At 39.9% G+C, this 21,564-nt stretch overlaps 1 protein-coding gene across 1 annotated transcript in view; it reads left to right on the top strand.

The window, feature by feature from the left end:
• SLC66A2 (solute carrier family 66 member 2) overlaps window positions 1-17,162 on the top strand; it is a 65,170-nt gene extending 48,008 nt beyond the window's left edge. The window contains exon 5 of the mRNA XM_070942443.1: window positions 13,668-17,162. Within this exon, the coding sequence (XP_070798544.1) occupies window positions 13,668-13,875 (208 nt within the window). The 3' untranslated portion in view covers window positions 13,876-17,162. The remainder of the gene's footprint in view (window positions 1-13,667) is intronic.
• The last annotated feature ends 4,402 nt before the right edge of the window (window positions 17,163-21,564 follow it).

The following is a 21,564-nucleotide window of genomic DNA, read 5'->3' as shown; positions in this document are numbered from 1 at the left end:
TAACCTGATCTTTGGTGGGGGCGTTTTATGTTGCAATGTTATCTATCCCTACTTCTGTATGATGGAGTTTCTTTTTAGAAGCATCTAACTGATCTTGATTAAACTAAAAAACTAAACTGGGTTGAATCACAGTTTTGTGGAGGATGGGAAGCCACCAGGCAAATACCAGGCCTGTGTATTAGACTGGAAAGTTGGAAAAATTCTCAGCAATAGGTAAGGCCAAAACACTTTGGCAATTGCATATAACCTCATCTGGAATCGAACTTGGTTTAATTCACCTGAAAAATCTGGTTGTGTTATTAGACCTTGATATATATATACACATATACATACACGCACACACAAACACACACACAATATTGATCTTTATATATATTTCTATATTTGTTAATTTTTAGATGTGGTTTTATTAGTTTGTTGTGTGTTGCCCAATGCCTATGGTGAGATGGGCAACTATATAAATTTGATAGAGAGATAAATGACTCTTCGTTCTGTTTGCTATACAAGTAAATTTTCAATCCCCTGAAATGTGTTCTCTGAAGGACATCCATTCTATTCAGCAGGGCTCCCAATTGTTGGGAAGCCAAATGTTGGGAAAATTAGGGCAGATTTATGAAATGTGAAAGCTGCATTATTAAATAATCAGAATTGCATTTTAAAAAAATTCACCATTACTATTTGGAGCAAGGTTTTTTTGACTGCAGTGTTTACAGTGTAAGAATTATGTCTGTAACAGGGACTTTATTCTCTGCTGCATAAATTGTGTGGATTGAATGTAAAATTGATTTTGAATGCGGCAGAATAAGATAAGTTGATAGACAAATTGGTGCTTGTGCCAAAGCAGCTTCCTGGTGAAATTGTTCAATGCGCACAGAATTCAGAGGAACAGTTTTCTGCTATACCTCAATACATCATTGTCAACAGTGCAAAGATCTCAGTTATTTTTTTTCAATATTGCAAGGAATGGAGCAGCACTGCTTCCTAATGCCCTCTTTGCACACACAGACTAGAGTTGGGATGCTAATCTAGGAGAGGGGGCATCACATCTGTCCCCTTGACATTTGGTCAGATTTCTATTGTCTAAATCACTTTTAATTCTTCCAAGGAAGGAGATTTCACCTCACAGTGAGGCAGCTTATTCCTGGTAAATAAACGAGGTGTAATAAATGCTTTTCCCCATTTATGTAATTATTGGATCTGCAACCTTCAATGAGAGTCTAAAGTGCCCCCTTCAGTTAGATCGGGTTCCCAACCCCTGGGCTGTGGACTAGCACTGGTCCACATCCCACCTGGAACCCGGCCCTGCAAGAGAGCAAAGCCCCATCTGCATGCGCATAGGGTCCAGGCAGTGTGCAAAACACGTCCCCCCCAAGTCCACAGAAAAACTGCCCTCTATGGAAATGGTCCCCGGTGTCCAAAGGATTAGGAGTTGCTGTTGTGACCAAGGCCCAAGTAGTGATTACCAAATACAATTCAGTCCTCAACAAACTTATTTTATTAAAACAGCTGAGAATTAATTCGTTCTCAGCTTAGTCCAAAACAAAATTTTTAATAACCAGTCCGTCGGCCTTATCATCAACCTTTGATGTCTTTGGCAGCCTGCCAAAAGCTTTTCTTGGCAAAACCCCCACAAAGTTCAAGAGACCCTGACAAGAAGCACGGGAATCAATGTTGCTTTTCTACAAAGAATCCAACGGCTCGTTGCTGCTCTTTTAAGCCTTATGGGAGCGGCCAATCATCTTCTGGCCTTATTCCCTAGTTGTCCTTTTTTCTTCAGCTGCTCTTGCCTTCTGGCAGCTCTTCGTATGTGTGCATTAGGAACAGGTTCCTCTTGTTCCTCTGCCTCTCTGCTGTCCGCCTCTGGAGGCTCCGGAGTCCACACATCGCCCTGGCCCCATCTCTGCCTCCGACGTAGATCCCTCGTCCAGGCCTTCCCCTGACTCCAGGACTGGCCCATTGTCCTCCCCAGCCTCCTCACTGTCCGACTCCGCTGCCAGGTCCGCAGGCTGCTGGTGGACCACAACAGTTGCTGAGTTAGATCAGGGGTCCCCAAGCCCCAGTCTGTGTACCAGTACTGGTCCACAGCATCCCAGAAACCGGTCCATGCAAACAAGCAAAGCCCCATCCACAGTATGCAAGCAGCACGTGAAACCACGCCCCTGCCGGCCCACAGAAAAACCTTTCTCTACAAAACCAGTCCATGGTGCCCAAAAGTTTGGGAGCCACTGAGTTAGATGATTACACAACTCTACTCTGAATATTTTAAAGTGTTATAGGTAGTCCCCAGGTGGGAATGGCAATTGGGACCAGTATTGTCATCCCTAAGCAATGCAGTCATAAAGCATGATGTCATGTGACAGCATTGTTTAGTAATGACAAATCCCAGCAGTCTGGTTGCTGTTTTAATCCTAACTTGTTCTTAAGTGGTAAGCAGCAGGAGTCCTAACAAAGAGTTTAGGGATAACATGAGAGGACCTGGGAGGGCCAGTGCAGGCCCTGCATAAATTGGGGGAGGTGGAGAGAGGCCAAGGAAGGGGATGCAGCACATGTGCAGGAAGGCTGGGGGGGGGGGTTGGTTAGCATGACAAGATGCACAGATGGAAGGCCAGGTGTGGATGTGGTGTGGTAGGGTGTATGTTCAGGAAGGCCAGTGGGGGGACTTACCAAGGTAATCTTCCCTGCTGGCTTCCCCAGTGACTTTTTTTGTGAGAAGCCAGCAGAGGACTGGTGATCAGTTGACCTTGGGATGTTGCAACTCTCTTGTGAACCAGTTTCCAAGTGCTTAGTTGTGACCACATTCCTGTAAGGATGTTGTGATAACCAGAACTCCAAGGACCAGTTGTAAGTACCACTAGTTTAGTGCGGTTGCTACTTCAAACGGTCGCTAAATGAGTGGACGGTAAGCCAGGATTATCTGTATTTTTCCAGAAGGATGAAATTAACAGTATTAACTCCAGTTTTCAGATATCTGTTTTTTTGGAGGCAGCCATCCCACTATCACCCTCCCATTTTCCTTTTCTGAAATTTTACTGTAGTTTAGGTAGTGGAGGCATTGACCTATTTTTAGAGCACATGTTTGAAGTAATCTAAGATCCTGCAAAATGTAATTTTGTGGTTAACAAGGCTGATAGCTTGTTGCCAGAAAACGGGCGTTTCTGTGATTTGATTACGTTCTTGTTAAACTGCACCACAGAAACAACTTCTTTTTTTCCTAATAAAAAAAAGTATGAACAGGCATGTGGTATACTTACTGGACTTTTAAAGAGAAATTACTGTATACCTCTGGGATCTATTCTCTGCCTTGTGTGTTTCTCTATTTTTCAGAAAGGACCCCTAGGAAACATCAAGAAATAGCTAAGCAAAAAGTTGAGGAATTAACAACAAAAATCCTTGTTCTGGAGCGGAACGTGGCCTAAGCAGTTTCAGATCATAGACAGATAAGTCTAATAATGGAGACATTTCTGCTGGGAATCTTATAACGGACTAAAATGTTCAGGAGGGAGACTAATAAAAGATTACTTTCCACAGTTAGATATTACCCACGCTGTTTTTAATGACCCACCTGAGGGAGAAAGAGATTGTGCGTGAGAGAAAAGGAGATAATGATGAAAGAATCATGTATGTTTTGAAATGGTTAATTTCACAGTTTATATTGAAAAAGTAGTTACCATTATCCTAGTCTTAGAAATCTGAGTTAGAAACATTTATTTTTGCTTAACTTTACATCTTAACTTCTTGATTTTTTAAAAAAGTTTTCCCTGTAAAATGTGTTCTGAATTTGTCATGAAGTTTACAGAATGGGCTGTGTGGGTGGTGCAATGGGTAATCTTATTGTCAGCCCTGAAGATCCAAAGTTAAAGATGGCCTCCAGGGCAGACACTTTTCTGAAACAGTCAAGAGTTTGTAGCTCTGTTACATGATAAATAAAATAACCTTTCTGCAAGTAGACGGAGCAGAGATCTAAATAGGTATCCTTCACATATGTTGGGCCTCAGAAAGGTATCTTGGCTTGAAGAGGACTTTGAAGTAAAACCTGAAGAGAGAATCGGGTTGGCCAACGGTGTTGGGGAATATACCCATCTTCTATCTTAACCTTTCAAACTTTTGGCCTGGATGGATTGAGTCTTCATTAACATATTGAAATACATTTTGGGGAGAAATATTAGGTGTGGCAAGAGTTAGTACATTCCAATCATTCTCTGACTCCCTCTCTAATTTTTAATTTTTTTTATTTTTGACTGATGAAGTTACTTGGAGAGTAATGAAACGACTCAGATTAACAAGCTTTGGCCCAGTTGCCATGATTTAACCTTTTTAGATACAGAGTCAACCAATATAGCACTATAGTGGTGTAGCAATGTTTTTAAAACTTATTTTCCTGTAAGGATCCCTTACCACTTTAAAAAAATTATGGAGGACCCCAAAAGAGCTTTTGTTTGCATGTCTTAAATTTATCCATATTTACTGCACTAAAAATTAAAATCGATATGTTCCCTGTCAGTACTATTTCTCTCAGTTGTTTGATGGGTTTTAATATTGTATTACTTTTTAAAATAGATGGCAAATAATTTTCATTTTTCTGGTGTCCTGAGAGACGTATGTACATACATACATACATACATACATACATACATACATGCATATTCATTCATTCATTCACCCATCCATCCATTCATTTCCTGCCTTTATTATTTTTAAAAATAACTCAAGGTGGCTAACATATCCAACACACCTTCCTCCTCCTATTTTCCCCACAATAACCCTGTGAGGTGAAGTGGGCTGTGAGGTGGTGACTGGTCCCAAATCACCCAATTTTGCTTCGCCTCTTGGGGCCTCAGGCTACGTTTTACTATAGTAAGCTCAATTAATTACTAATCTGCTCTGGAAGGGTTAATTATTGCCAAATCAGGTTGACTTAATCATGGACATTCAGCCTTGTGGCTGATGTTGTATGCAGAAGCTTCTTGTCATTGCCAGCACCTGAAAATCTAGAAAAACCATCAGAGCAGAGTCGCAGGCTACAAACCATCTTTTGTAGTACAAAATACAAGTAATCCTTGACTTATGACCGTAATGAAACCTGCCCATTATGATCACAAGTTATAATGATTGTTAAAAACAGGTCGGTCATGTGAGCAACCTGATTTTACAAGCTTTTTTGGAGCAGTCATAAAGCGAATGCTGCAGTTGTTAAGACAAATGGCGCAGTCATTATGTAAATCCATTGTTCACTATGGTTCAATTTTGCCATAAATTGGAAGGAAGTGCCAATTTTAGGCAAAACTTGTAAAACACATTCAAGTGAACTTGAGGTGCTGCAAATGACCATGAAGGTGGTAATGTTGTTGAGTGTCCATTGTGTGGTCATGTGACTATTAGGGAGGGGAATGTCAGAACTTCAGATTCGGGTCATTAGTCCCCTTTTTTGGGTCCGTCATAACTGACTGATTGTAAGTCAAGGACTACCTGTAATATTCTTTCCTGTTTTGCATATAATTACTGTTGTTAAAATCCTCTGCATTGCATAACTGGATTGCTCTTTATGCCTTCCGTGTTGAAACTTTTAAATGCTCCGCTATAAGGCACTTATATTAGAGGGGCAGGTTTGACATTGGATATCACGGGAGTGAGTTACATCGCATGGAAATGCTATTTTTGTTGCTTGAGCCTCTGGCAATAGCATTTCTTCCAATCTAGCTACTGCTTCTTTTGTTTGCTCTGGCTTGTGTATTGTCACAAAATTGGATGCTCCCCTTGAGCCTCTTGCTATTTTAACTAGCCATATTGCAGTATGTTTAGTATTTTATAGATCTGATTTCTGCCTAATACGGATTTGTTTTCCTGATCATCCTGGAGCCAGCAGCATTTCCTAATTGGCACCCCTGGTTTTGGATGACACTCTGCCCCTCCCACCCCCCCACCCTCCTAAATCTGGGTCATTTAGGTGATGGTTCTTAGAAGATTTGCAGAAAATGTGCTCGTAATAGAAACATTAGCTATCATGGGAAGATCACAGTGTTGTGATTGGGGTATATTAGGGCTTGCATTCTTAAAAAAGAATAGAAAAACTGATTTTGAACTTATCAAGTTCTTTGCTGAAGAAAGCTGTCGTTTTCTGGCTTCTAAACTATACAAGCCTGCTTTCACATTTAAAGGGCTGACTCCTTAAAACAGCAGCAAAGAAAAATGACAGGGTGATTAAAATCAGCCATTCTTTCAAACCATCTCCAAAGTGTGCATTGCATTAGTACATATGCTACAGGTAGTCCTTGACTTACAGCAATTCTTTTAGTGACTGTTCAAAGTTACAACGGTTACAAAGTTACAATGGAAAAAAGTGACTTATGACCGTTTTCAGTTACAATCTTTCCAGCATCCCCATGATCATGTGATCAAAATTCAGATGCTTGGCAGCTGGTTCAAGTTTATGAAGGTTGCTGTGTCCCAAGGTCATGTGATCACCTTTTGTGACCTTTTGACAAGCAAAGTCAATGGGGAAGCCACATTCACTTAACAACCAGGCTATTAATTGAACAACTGCAGTGATTCACTTAACAAGTGAGGCAAGAAAGGTTGTAAAATGGGACAAAATTCAACTGACAAATGTTAATGTTAATGTTAATTTTATTTATATACCGCCCTTCTCCTGAAGGACTCGGGGGGAGGGGGTACAGCCAATTTAAAAACATAAATATACAGACATCATCATTAAAAAGTAATTAAAATCAATTAAACAGTTTCGGCCAAAATTTAAAACCCCAAGTTAAAACTCCAATTTAAAAACTACTTAAATAGACAGCCCCGCCTGTCGGAACAGTAAGGTCTTGAGGGCACAGCGAAAAACCCACAGGTCAGAGATTGTACGTATTTCTGGAGGCAGTTCGTTCCAAAGGGCAGGAGCTCCCACTGAGAAGGCTCTTCTCCTGGGTGTCGCCAGCTGGCATAATTTGGCCGACGGCACCCTGAGGAGTCCCTCTCTGTGGGAGCGAACTGGTCAGTGAGAGGTTATTGGTGGCAGAAGGCGGTCCTGTAAATACCCTGGTCCTATGCCATGGAGCGCTTTAAAGGTGGTAACCAACACCTTGAATTGCACCCAGAAGACCACTGGGAGCCAGTGCAGCTTGCGCAGGAGGGGTGTTACATGGGCGCAACGAGTTGCGCCCATAACCACCCGCGCAGCCGCATTCTGGACCAGTTGGAGCCCCCGAGTGCTCTTCAAGGGGAGCCCCGTGTAGAGAGCATTACAGTAGTCCAGCCGGGAGGTGACAAGGGCGTGAGTGACCATGCGTAAATGTCTTACTTAACAACAGAAATTTTGGGCTCAAAATTGTGGTTGTACATTAAGGACTACCTGTACAAGTTAGACTGCTTTGAAAATGTAGTTCTGAGTGTTCATATAATATTTGCGTACTTTACTTAGGTTTTTGTTTAACAGCGCTGTTAGAAACTTCTGTTTGTGTCTCTGCAGGGCAGGGTCAAGAAAGCAAGATGGTTTTTGCAAACGCACAAAGAAAGCCGTGCCTTTTTGTTATGTGCGACACAATGCCTGTGAATAAAGGGCAGTGCTTTGATTGCGATACAGCTGCCATATTGACTTTTTTTGACACTATGACCCCTGGCACAGGCGCCGCCTGTGGTTTGTGAATCTGTTTTCCATTTGTCTTCAATGTTGTTCAAGCATTATTTTTGCTTCTACACTTTGGAATTGTTTGGCCACTAAATGGTAGTGTTGCACACATGTACAATTTAGCCTTTATTTTTATCTTTCATTTCACTATTTATATACTCTGTGTTTCATGAATGATTAATAAAATTCACTTGGTAGCTTTTTGGACATAATCCTATTTCAGGTTGGTCCATGGATTTCCAAGTTACATTAGTGTCATGTCTTTTGGGGCGGGGGGAAGAAAATGTGACATGAACTTGGCTAGCCCAGAACACAGACCCTTCTTAGCATATTTTTAATCCTCAAAACACTTTTGGATTTTTTTTCACAGAATTACAACCCTGCTATATATCTCCTTTTTAAAAAAAAATTAATGGAGAGGAAGAGACTTTTGCAGAGCAGCTGCTCAAAATAGGGAAAATAATCTTTGTGTAATAAAATTCCTATCTGTCCGCGCATTTGGCTTTCTTTCTTGCTTCCAGACAGATTGTGTGTTGCTTCTCGCTTCCTGCAAGTTGGGGCTTTCTGTCTGTTTATTTCCCTCTTCTGTCCCTCAGAAGTAAGAGTGAGCCCGAGCAGCTGTTCAGCCTTTGCAGAAAGCCACATATTTTTTTCCAGTTCTTTCTGATTGTAGAAAGTTACCTTAATTTCCTTAGGCATATGTAAAAGTTCCTTTATTTTGAAGCAGGAGGGCTTGGAGGATGTGCAGTGACAAGGCAATAATATCTTAAAATGGGAGCGTACACCAAGCAGAAATGTTCACGTCATGGATTGTCAGAATAACTTCATATTGTAGAACTATAGATGCAGATTAAAGCATTGCTTAACAATTTATGCTTTTTGGATATTGGTCCTAAGCTTTTGTGCATAAATTTTGTGCATAAATTCAACATTTATGTGAAGCCGCTGGGTGAGATCATCCGTGGTTTTGGGGTGAAGTACCATCAGTACGCTGATGACACCCAGCTGTACATCTCCACCCCAGACCACCCCAATGATGCCCTCGAGGTGATGTCCCGGTGCCTGGAGGCCGTACGGATCTGGATGGGGAGGAACAAACTCAGACTCAACCCATCCAAGACCGAGTGGCTGTGGTTTCCGTCGTCCCGATATAGTCAGTTGGCGCCATCTCTGACTATTGGGGGCGAGTCGTTGGCCCCCACAGATGGGGTTCGCAACTTGGGCATCCTCCTGGACTCACGGCTGTCTTTAGAAGAGCATATGACGGCCGTGGCCAGGAGGACTTTTTATCAGGTTCGCCTGATTCGCCAGTTGCGTCCCTTTCTGGATCGGGACTCGTTACGCACGGTCACTCACGCCCTTGTCACCTCACGCCTGGATTACTGTAATGCTCTCTACATGGGGCTCCCCTTGAGAAGCACCCGGAGGCTCCAACTGGTCCAGAATGCGGCCGCGCGGGTGGTGATGGGAGCAATGTGGCGCTCTCATGTAACCCCCCTCCTGCGCGAGCTGCATTGGCTCCCGGTGGTCTTCCGGGTGCGCTTCAAGGTTTTGGTTACTATCTTTAGAGCGCTCCATGGCTCAGGACCAGGGTACTTACGAGACCGCCTCCTGCCACCAATAGCCTCTCACCGACCAGTTCGCTCCCATAGAGAGGGACTCCTCAGGGTGCCATCGGCCAAACAATGTCGACTGACAGCCCCCAGGGGGAGAGCCTTTTCTGTGGGGGCACCTACCATCTGGAACGGGCTTCCCCCGGAGTTACGAAACATCCAAGACTTACGCATTTTCCGTCGTGCCCTGAAAACGTTTCTATTCCAACAAGCTGGTCTGGCCTAACTCTCCCTTTTTAAATTGACTTTTAAATTGGCTTTTAAATCGGGTTTTAGACCTCTTTTAGATAAATTTGGATGTTTTAATCTTTGAGCCAAATTACTTAATCTGTTTTTAATAGTTTTTAACTTCTATATGTATTTGTATTTATTATGGCTGTTCACCGCCCTGAGTCCTTCGGGAGTAGGGCGGTATACAAATATGAAAAATAAATAAATAAATAAATAAATAAATATAGGAGGGGGAAAACAAACATACATGCATACATATACACCGTACATACATACATATTTATTTCTATTTAAATAAAAGAACTTTGTAAGTACAAAGTTATAACCACATATAACTTTGTGGTTATAAGAAAGAGAACTGTTAGCAGTTTCCTTTGTTTATTTAGAGGGGTTGTCATTAACCAAAAACAACAACTTTCAGTTTTGTAACTGTTTCAAGTGAAATAATAGGATTGGATCCATAGGAAATGGTACCCAAACTATGCACTAAGTTATTTAGTTTTGTGTTTCTTTAAAAGATGACTACAGTTCATTAACAGTTATCTTTAATCCTGCTGTTACATTCCTGATGTTTATGGATGTATAAAAGCTTCATTAGTATCTATAGTGTTCCTTGTTGCAGTTTCACATACACTGAGAAAATGTTCTAGGCAGACAGAACAACAATCTTTCTTTAGGCAGAAATCAAATAAGATCTCACATACAAATTGCTGCCTTAGTTCCCAGTCACTCAGAAGACATTCCAAAATTTCAACCATTTCTCTCTTTGGGAAATTCATAGACATACACCGTCATCTTGAAACTTATTGCTTCCTAGATAATGGATCTCTTCATGGAACCTTAAAGTTGTTGTCATTTGTGTAAACCATGGTTCCCATGCAAGATATTTTCTATTTTTTGCGATGTCCATTGGCAAAGCTGAGTTTGACATATCCATTTGCATAGTGGATAACCTCACAACCTCTGATGTGAAAATCTCTGACGTGAACTGATGATATAGCTAGATACAAACTTTCTTCTGAAAATTTCAACATGGCTCTAAATTACTGGCGATAGTTTACCCAGAGAGGCAGGCTGATTCTTGGAATACTTATTTCCAATCCACATCAATTACCAGGAGAACCAAATGAAGTGCATCTATCCATAAGTAACTTTCAACAGCTAGTGGATTGAATCATGTGATGAGGTTAGTTGAATTCAAGTCCCATTGAAATCAAGTTGCATTGCAAAAGAACTTATTTCATTTAGGGGAAATCTGTGTTTAATTAATTTAGCCTGCTCTAAAATATATTTTATATAAACTACTTGAACATTGTTCTTGGGATGTAGCATCTTAGTAAATAGCTCATCTCTCTTGTAAAAGATAGATTTTTAGTCTCAATTAGCAGAATTTGGTAATTCACAAATACAATACATATTTTTGCTACCTTCAAGTTTCAGTAAGTCCTAACCACATCGCATAATGAAGCTTATTCTTAAATGATAATATTGAAGATTGTACACCTCTCTTTCGTCAATTTTAAAGACATTTTTGGGTCTTAGTATAAAGTTTATCCTTTCTAACCCGTATCTCTGGTTCTCATTCTTATTTCAGTGGTTGGATAAGAGCTGGACCATTTCTGAATTCAGTTATGCTCATGGCTGCACATCATAAATTGTAAATAAGACTTGAAGTGCTCATGGTTTTCAGTTATATTTTGTACATGACTCACAATGTATTTTAAAGTTATTCTAACACCTCTGAAGCTTTTAGTGGGCATTCCTTATAATTTCCATTTAAAAGATTATGCATTTATAATGTAGTAAGACAAAATCACTTAAAAGCTGGCAATGCCTTTGAGTTGCTATATATAATGCATTAATGAAAACATTTAGCGTTTAAATCATAAGAGCCATTTAACATTGCTTTCATTTTAGTATTATGTGACAGGAAAAAAACATTACTATACTTTAAGCTAGAAAACAACAGCTTGGAAAATAATGTTATATATTCTTTCCTTTTTTTAGTAGTTAATTCTATAGTTTGGGATATTTGCTTTATTTCTTTGTTTCCACAAAATCTGATTATTTGGCAGCATAGGACAGATTTTGTGTCAAGGTGATTCCCATGTGCACCATCCTTGTTTAAATGCTATCATTAAATCTGGAAACCTCTACCCTGTTTCCCTGAAAATAAGACCTCCCCAGGTAATAAGCCCAATCTGGCTTTCGAGCACATGCACTAAAATAAGCCCCCGATTGAAAATAAGCCCTCCCTGAAAATAAGCCCTCCCTAAAAATAATTAACCGCACGCGCAGCTGGTCCCTGTCATTTCCTCTGGTTAGCGTTAGGGAGACAGAGCTGGAAATCAGGTAAGACCGCAAGAGGAGCCCCCTCTTGCTCCATGCACCCCAAAATAATAAGACCTCTCTGAAAATAAGGCCAAGCGCTTATTTTTAGATTCAAAAAATATAAGACAGGGTCTTATTTTTGGGAAAACACGGTAATTAACTTAATTTTCCATTTCGGGAAGGTGTGTCTAGCTTTGAAATCACAGAAAATGTTCAAAAGGGATTTGCATGGAACAAGGAGATTCAGGTGGTCCACATCCTGACCAAAGTGTTCATTTTAGTCATAAATCCAGAACAAGTAGGCTAGATCTTGGCATAGATGTTGTATGGTGGAAGACAGCAGATTTATTTATTTTATTATTTATTTATTTATTATATTTCTATACCGCCTTTCTCCCGTAGGACTCAAGGCGGTGTACAGTCAAGAAAAATATAGACACACAAACATCATAAAATTGCTAATTAAAATTGTTACTTAGTTTGGTCAATTAAATAAAACCCAGAATTAGATAACATTTAAAAAATCATTTGCATGTTTGTATGTTTAGCCCTGCCTGTTGGAACATCAGGGTCTTGAGGGCACGGCGGAAAGCACGGAGATCAGGGATATTCCGTATCTCCGGGGGCAGTTCATTCCAAAGGGTTGGAGCCCCCACAGAGAAGGCCCTCCCCCAGATTGATGGCAAGGTCATTGGTGGCAGCAGCAGCTAAGCAAAGATACCAGAGAAGAAACGTGTTGGGTGGGAGGATCAAAGGAGAGTCTATTTTGGTTATGCCACTTTTGAATTCAAGTGTGGTAGCTAAGGCCAGGGAAGCTTTGCTGCCCAAACAATGCAAAAGTAGAGGGTACAGAGGAGCACGTTTGCTCTTTTCATCCTGCAGGACCCACCTGAAACATCTCTAAGCAAATCAATCAAGACGTTCCCCCTTTCATTTCAAGATGTTCCACAATTCATCTAGAATGGTTCAGTTGATTTCTTAAACACAACATTTGTTGCCTGGTCAGAACAAACAGGTTTTCATGCACACTCTAAAACTATCCCAGGATTTTAAATGTAGTTTAATATCCTGGTTTATTTTGAAGCTGGAACCCTACCTCTTGGTTCATGTAAAGTGAGGAGCACTGGTAAATTGTGTTCCTCATTTTATATCCTGAACTATTATCATGACCAATTAAAACATAGTTTACAAAAGTAGAGCGAGGAGATTTTATTCATGGGGCGGGGGGAAGGCTTGTCCAGAACTCGCTCGTGAAGACAAGGTATTATAGTCTGAACTAGGTCATCCCCTTTTTAGCCTTCAGCAAGTTGTCAGACTTCCTTCACCCATTTATAAAATATGAAGTACTGCATGACTTCAGGAACACTTGTGAGCATGTCTGTAGCCAGCAGCACTGCACATTTTAAGCTGGTTCAAAGTTAAGTACATCTGTATATGTGGGTACCTTTAAAAAAAGTCTAAGCGATGTATCTGAATTATGTGTGTGTGTAAATGAATGTAGCCTTGAAAGACATATTTGGCTGTGTGTCATATGAAGTTTGGTGGCCTGATCTAGATGAACTTCAGAGGTTTGTGACTTACTACTTGGCAAAAGAACAGACTATACCCTGTATGTTATCCGCATTACAATGGCATTTGATCAAACTTTTATTATTCTTTATATTTGAACATTGATGACAGTGATTTGTAGTTTGTTTCATTTCCCTTATTGGCCTTGATAGTTATTTGGATAAACATTGTAATACTTTCATTCTTCATGAAAAAGACATCTTTGCTTTGCCATTAGCAGAATTGCAAAAATCTGTCAGGGATACTTTTATTATAGCTTTTTTCTCTTTTTGATTTGTTTTTCTCTCCCTTTTAAGTGTAAAGATGGTGCTAATGTGGACCAGCGGTGACACCTTCAAGACGGTGTATTTCCTTCTGAATCAAGCTCCATTCCAGTTCTCGGTGTGTGGACTTCTCCAGGTTTTTGTAGACATGGCCATCCTTTTGCAGGTTTACTTCTTCAGCTATTACCCACAGAAACCTGTTCCACACTCATCACATCCAGCCAGCACAAAGGCACTTTAAGACACAGGATGCAAGTGATTATTCATTGAGATTTGTAGAAGAGGCTGGGAGCCAGCCTTAGCTTCCGCTCTGCTTGTACCTACTGTGTTTCTGAGGAACTAAAAATAGAAGGATCAAAGATGCATACCTACATGGACACTTCTTCTGGCACTTTTCCTCTTCTTTCATTGGGTTGGATATCTATTGAAATGGGTTTGTTTTCTTTGGGGTTGCAGTGAGAGGTTTTCTTTTATGTTCTTCTGTTCTACTCAGTTCTTTAAAATATCTGTGCACGGACAAATGTGTGTATCACAAGGGCTGGTTGTTAATATTCTCAATGCTATTTTTTCAAAGGTCAGTCATAAAAGTTGGAGTATTTTGTCTGAAGCATTTACCTATTTATATGCATATGGGCTATGTATTTGGAATATTTTACATTCCTTAGATGAAAGTGCAGAACCTGTTGTTGTTTTTTAAATGTGGTAGGCCAAACTTGGTAAGATTGTAAGAGTTGATACTAGGAAGAGATGGTTTACTGAATAATGTCAAGGAATAGATTTTGTGCAACTGTGTTAAATATATATATATGTGCACACTGCTGGGCCAGTGTGATGTATAAATACTTCAGAGTGATTAGTGATTTTGATACAAATGCTACTACAGCCAAACAGAACAGACTAATGCACAGTTAAGTCTTCAGAGAGCTCAGAAGGATGAGTAATTTTGACACCTTGGAGAAATTACTAACAGAATCTATAAAGGATTTATAGTTAAAGAGGTCAAGCTTGAAAGAAAATCAGTGTTTAGTTTAGGCATTATTTGCATTCTGTTCCTGTATTTTTGTTTGGTGGGAAAGCCACTTTCAGTTATGTATGGTAAATCTTGTCTTCACAGTGCGAGCACAATGACATTCTTAAAGTTATACTCTTAAGTTGCACAGGTAAACTACAATAGCACTGCTTCTTACACTAAAGACATTATCTGAGTAACCTCTCTGTGAAAGAGATGGTTTACTAGACTAGGATAGAGAAGAGAGAGCAATATTTTAGCGTTGGATAATAGGGCAACCTTTTTTTTTTAAAGAAACATTTTGTGTGTGATATTTTTCTAAATATTTAATACCAAATGTCATTTTATGTTTGGGAAGAAGTGGGGCTACTGAAAATGAGGGGAAGTATGGTAGCGATTCATAGTCCATTAAAGTTTTGAAAGTTGCTTCATTTTAGCAATGCCATAGCCAGTAACTGAAAGGGGAGAATGAAAAAGCACTTAGGGAGGCACATTTATAAAAGTAGAGAAACTGGAGGATCTATAAAATGAGTTCACCAGACTTATGTAAGCCTATTCTGAGATTTGATTGGGCTGCAAGAAAAGCATTGCTTGTATTGTTTTAAAAATTCCTTGACTAACTTGTCAAGGCAAATTTGCTTCCATAGCTATGAGATATATATATATATGCATTCTACAGTGATTCAGGAACCACTCTCTTCTCTTAGCCATAAAATACATAAAACTGTATGTGCTTTTGTTGTTAGATATATCCTACTTGGAGGGGCATTTTATGAAATGCTGATTCAACTGTTACCTTGATTCCCCTCAACTATCCAAAAAAAGATATTCAAGTCTGACCAGAACTCTTCAGCTGGATCTCCTCTTTGCTTCATCTGGCTGTCTCTCTCAAATCTGGAGTGACTTGAAGACATCAAAATCCCATCTTTGCAAGAGTGGGGATCTATCAGCAGCTTTGTTTTAATCCCTTCCACTAGCACATCTGATCTGGCTATGCGTCCTCTCCTGTATTTTGGATCTGAGGGAGAAGTGTTTCACTAGGGCAATTCTGAATGCCCAGGAACTCAGTCCCTCCCTTAAACAGCAAAAAATAATCGAGACAAGACAAGGATGAGGCAATATATTGATTGGCTATCGCTTTAGTGGAGGTCTCTCTGCCTGGCTGGCAAATAAATAAAACCTCAGGAAAGCTGCTTTAATGAGGGCTTGGTGTGAAATGTAGTTGAATAGACTTGTGCTGTTGATTGGCTTCGCTGCTTATTCCTTGGTGCCTGAAGTGACCTTACCAAGCTGATTTTATGTGGCATGGCTGAATGTGAATGTTGCATTGCTCTCTTTTTCACAAGCGTTCTAACTAGGTTAGAACAGGGTGGCAGTCGTCTTTTAAATTATACATTTTCACCCTAGTTTTTCCTGGTGTGCTGCTGTAGCGAGGATTGTATTTCTACTCGTACAACAGAACTTATTAAAATCGCAATGCTAGGTTTTATTTTTGTATGGGGTAATATTCTTTGCTTTCCCAGTGTCCTTTGAGAAGAGATACGGGATTAAACTATTATGTTAGTGTAGCCTGAATATATACAAATACCTCCTTTTTTTAAACAAGTGTTATTGAAGATAAAATTAATAGTATTCCACACACACTCCTGCTTTTTTTTTAGATGAGTTACTGTCCACAGATTCTTAACTTCTGCTGTCAATATTAAAATATAGGCTTAGAACATCACAACAGAACTACAAATGTCACCAGAGAAGTTTACGCACTTGTGCAGTATTTAACCGTGTGGATCACTCACTCCTGAACTCCAGATAGCCACGTATTTAAGAAAAGGGCCATTTTAACATGACTCACATACAGTTTTGGGCTCGACATCAATTGATTCCCAGGGAATCATAACTATCCGTCACATAGAAGAGAGCCAAGTGCCTGTTTTTTTCCCATGAAACTTCTGTTGCCATGGCTTGAACATTTAAACTAGGGGTGTCCAACCCTGGCAACTTTAAGACTTGTGGACTTCAACACCCAGAATTCCCCTGCCATCATGAATTCTGGGAGTTAAATTCCACAAGTCTCAAAAGTTGCCAAGGTTGGACACCCCTCATTTAAACCATGAGTGGCCAATCTTTAATTAGACAATGGTGAATCTCGCTCTCCTGATCAAGTGCAGCATGCCTTCTAGTGATGACGGGAGAATCAATTTTCTCATAGTTTTTTTGGGGGGGACGGGGAGGATGGATAACCCATGTCCCTGGAAACTGACTATTTTGCCATCAAATTTCAAAAGTTCTCAAGATGCTAAGAGGCCACATTTCACCGTAGGACACAGGTTGTCCATTGCTTGCTTAAGCCTTCTCCTACTCACAGGTAAACTCTTCATCAAGCAGCAGCTCTGATACATCTGTAAGAGTATCCAAAGAGCATCTCAGTAATTAGGAAACTATTTCCTAAAAAAAAACCCTGTAAAGAACTTTTGTATATTTTAGCTATATGTTGAATGTATGGAAAAATCCAATTGCACTCATTAACTATCAATTTGATTTTTTAAAAAAAATAAAGTTATACACAAATTCATTTGTGAGCCTAAGCCTATATTTGTTTTGTTCTTTTCAAATGTAACAGAAGAAATATTGCTGTTATGTGGGTTCAGTTAGCCTGACTTTCTCCTCCAAAGTATACTGAACTTGAAAAAGAAAATATTTGTTAACTTGCATATACATACAAAACATTTGTTAACTTGCATATACTTTACAAAGTTCATTGAGTTTCTGATATTGAAACAAGGCTATTTATTGTGTTCAGGACTGATTGTGCACCACTGTGAAAAAAAGTAACATACTCATTTCCAGCACAGCATCTCATTTATACTCAATAACCAGTCTTCTAAAACTGATGGTTTTAATAATTTAATACTTTAAAATATTGCATTTTGATAACAAAGATAGCTTATTTCTCCATGATACCAATTACCTAATAATAAATGAGATGTTAATATATGCACTTATTACACACTATTCACACAGAACCAGACCTCTAGATAACAACTTTCTGAATAGATGTTTGACCTATTCCAATAGACGACCTCTTTTGATCCATCAATTACAGCCAAACACTGCTATTTTATAGGTTTTGATATGTAAGTTAAAACATTTCATATACTTTATTGCCCAGAATACAGTATAAGTATTTATGATTGGCTGAACTCAATGAATGGTGAATTTTGTTAGGATTGTAGGATAGAAACAACTATTTTAAATTCTAATTAAAAAATTGCAAGAAAAGTTTTATTTATTCAAAAGATATTTTTTTTATCTAGTCTTTCTTTGCAGCACCAGAATCTCTTCACAAGCCTTAGAATGTGATATGTGAATCACCTCTACAATCCTATATATGATGGTATGATAATCTGAAGGTTCCAGTTGCTCCCTACTAAAGCACGCTGCCTTACACTTTCTACCCTTATTTTTGTCAAATTGTGCTGCTTTAATCTACAGGTAGTCCTCGATTTACAACAATTCATTTAGTGACTGTTTGAAGTCACAACAGTACTGGAAAAAGTGACTTATGACCGTTTTTCATACGACCATTGCAGCATTCCATCGTCATGTGATTAAAATACAGACTCTTGGCAACTGACTCGTATTTATGAAGGTTCCAGTGTCTTGAGGTCATGTGATCACCTTTTGCAACCTTCTGACAAGCAAAGTCAATGGGGAAGCCAGACTCACTTAACAACTGGGTTACTAATTTAACACCTGCAGTGATTCACTTAGCAACTGTGGCCAGAAAGGTCGCAAAATGGGACAAAACTCACTTAACAAATGTTTCACTTAACAACATAAATTCTGGGCTCAATTGTGTTCATAAGTCAAGGACTATCTGTATTTTGTTTTTGGACATAAAAATATGAAAATGATATTGTGTCCATCTTGAAGACTGGATACCACAGAAAAAGTGCTGCTTCTGGCAGTTGCACTATGGATTCTTTTGGCAGAATGCTCCACATATTCCAGCAGTGGGTATGCTCCTCCTAGTTTGATACCAAAATTGAAAGAGTCCTTGGGCAAATTGCTGATAACTGATGCTCCAGTTCAGAACCCCCAAATAACATTAGGCAATACGCATCAGGACTCTGCCAGCTCAGAACCAGTGTTAACACCCTGTATGGGTGTCAAAGTCATGTGATGGCAGCATCACATGATGTATCAGGACTTTTTTCCCCTTCACTAAACTAGGCATGGGCATGGCTAGCATGTGACGGATCTAGTCCATAGGCCAGGAGTATACACAGCCCTGCTGTAATTAACAGATTAACAGATTGCACACAGTTCAAAAGCTAAGCCATCTGATTTCCTACTAAATGGTGTAACCATTGAACCATCTGCTTCTCCGTTGGATGTACCTGTTGTCTCTGTGTTCCTCTGAGCTCCTGATTGTCCACCATTCTAGTGGCAACTTTAAAGGCAATGCTAATCTGACTTATTGGATTGAACGTGAGAAGCTCTATTGCCCCTTTCCATTCTAATGTGGAGCAAAGAACAAGTTGCTTGGTTCCTCTCCCCTCCCCCTCACTCCCGTGTGTGTATTGGGGGGAAGGAGAGATTCTGGTCAGTCCAAAGAGGAATAAATGGCACGAATTGCCCTTACAATGACTTCCACATCTTGTAGCTTAAAAATTACATATTGCCTCCTTTCCCTTCCACTGGTGTAACATACAATGAAGCATCTCTAATGCTAGATGGGATTGCACTGCCCCAAACAGACCCTGTGCACAGTCTGTGGTCTTCCTGGATGCACAACTTCTGCTCAAAGAGCACTCATAGCTAGGAGGGCCTTTGTATATCGTCTTATACAACGATCCAGTTAAGTCCGTTCTTGGATCAAGGGGACTTACTCATAGTCATTCATGCCCTAGTGATCTCCCAGTTGGACTATTGCTATATATTCTACATGGGGCAGCCATTGAAAACTATCCAGAAACTTTAGCTGGTGGAAAATACAGCAGTGTGAGCAGTTATGTATGTTCCTGGTAGTCTCATTATACCTCTGCTGTGCAAGTTGCATTTGTTACGTTTGTTTTCAGATCCAATCCAAGGCGCTGGTATTGACCTACATGACATGGGACTGGGATATTTGAAGGACGGTCTCTTCCCGATTTCTAATAGATCTAATAGAGCAGACCTATTGTAGATTGCATCATCTAGGGAGCTACATTTGGTGAGCCCTAGGCAATGAGCCTGTCTGCTGTGGCACTTGTATTATGGAATCTTCTCCCACTTCCACTCCCCCGAGGTCAGCGCCATTACTCTGGAGCTGTTGCAGGCAGCGCAAGATCTGGTTGTGCCAGCAGGCCTGAAGACACCAGGGGACAGGTGAACTTCTGAAATGGCTCCAGTATTGTTTTTCTTCTTTAGTTCTGTTTTTATAATATTCAGTGTTTTTGTAACAATTACTTAGAATGCTTTTAGGTCATGATTGTTTTATATATATTATTTTATTGAATTGTTTTATGCCAAGGGTGTCAAACTCGATTTCATCAGGGTTGTGGTCAGGGTTGTGGCCGCGGGGTGGGCGTGGGTCAGCTTGACATCACTCATGTCGGGGGCACCTGTGGTGGCCCGAGTGTTTTCTGCCAGTGAAAATGGGTTCCTGAGTTCTGTTTTTGGTTGTGATGCCTTCCTGCAATTCTCTGCCAGTGAAAACTTGGGAGGGCCACGCACAGCCCTCCCAAACTCTATTTTCATTGGCAGAGGCACCACGGGCCAGTCCTTTGCTGTTTCCAGGGTGGTTCCACGAGGCAGATCTAAGCACCCCATGGGTCAGAGCCAGCCTGCAGACCTTGAGTTTTGACACTCCTGTTTTATGCCATCCAGAGTCACTTTCTGTGAGATTGGCAGCTATATAAATTTGATAAATACATTTGATTGCAAGAAGTACAGAGCATCATGCTACCTTTACAATTTTTAATGAGGCTTTAATACACGGGGGGAGGGGGGTTGCACTAGCCAAATGCATGTAGGAAGAGTGTTAAGTTAGGTATATAACTTCCTTTTTGTCTAGAATAGAGATAGGTGGGCTGTTTTTGCTCCAGGACAAATAGTAGTTGATTGAGCATTGATTGGCACTAAAGGGAAAGCATTTCTTCTCAGAATTCTGAAATTAACAGAAGCAAAGATGGTTACTTTGGTCCGTTTCACATTACTTATAGGGAGCTGAAATGGTTTGTAGAAGTACCTATTATTTGCTAAACTTATGTTGAAGGTAGAAGCAATATTGGTTCCAAATTAATTGCATTATTTTAGTACACCTCAGGAAAATGGAACAAGTTATACTGTTAATTTGTTGCACTTCCAAAGTAGGAATGAGGCTTTCCTATTGTAGTGTGAGCTTAGCTTTTCCAGTCTTTCCTGGGTTCTTGTGATTCCAGCATGAGCTCAGAAACACTTTTCTGTGTGAAAAATGGTGAGTTATGTACAGTTCTACATATTAAATGAACATTACAAGAACTTGGGCTGCACATGAAAGACGAATAGATTATGTGTGATAGAAATGGCTTCCATAGGTAAAAGAAAACTAGTTTTAGATTACGTACCACAAGGTAATTTTATTTTCCTATCTTATTTTCAAAATAAACTGGAACAAATGAGAATCAGGAAATAGAAATTAAGAAGCTTTTATTTACAATGTTCCTTGCTAACAGATGACATGTTTAATATAGCTCAGCCACACAAAACAAGACTGCATAAAACTCCCAGCGTCATCACAATCTTGCGGACCAAGAATCAATACAAATGGAAGAGTAAGTAGACTTCAACCTTACCACTAGTACCTCCGGCACAAAGACCTTCTATTTTCAAAAGTGGTAAGGCTCTTAATTTTCACTTAGATCCAGGAGTTGGAATTCACCACAATTCCTAATTACT

This window comes from Pituophis catenifer, unplaced genomic scaffold (genome assembly GCF_029215685.1).
Source record: "Pituophis catenifer annectens isolate HBS135680 unplaced genomic scaffold, rPitCat1.0.hap2 SCAF_3, whole genome shotgun sequence".
In the NCBI taxonomy this organism is placed as follows: Eukaryota; Metazoa; Chordata; class Lepidosauria; order Squamata; family Colubridae; genus Pituophis; species Pituophis catenifer.
The sequence above is the reverse complement of the archived record's forward strand: the minus strand, read 5'-3'. Positions and strand labels throughout refer to the sequence as shown.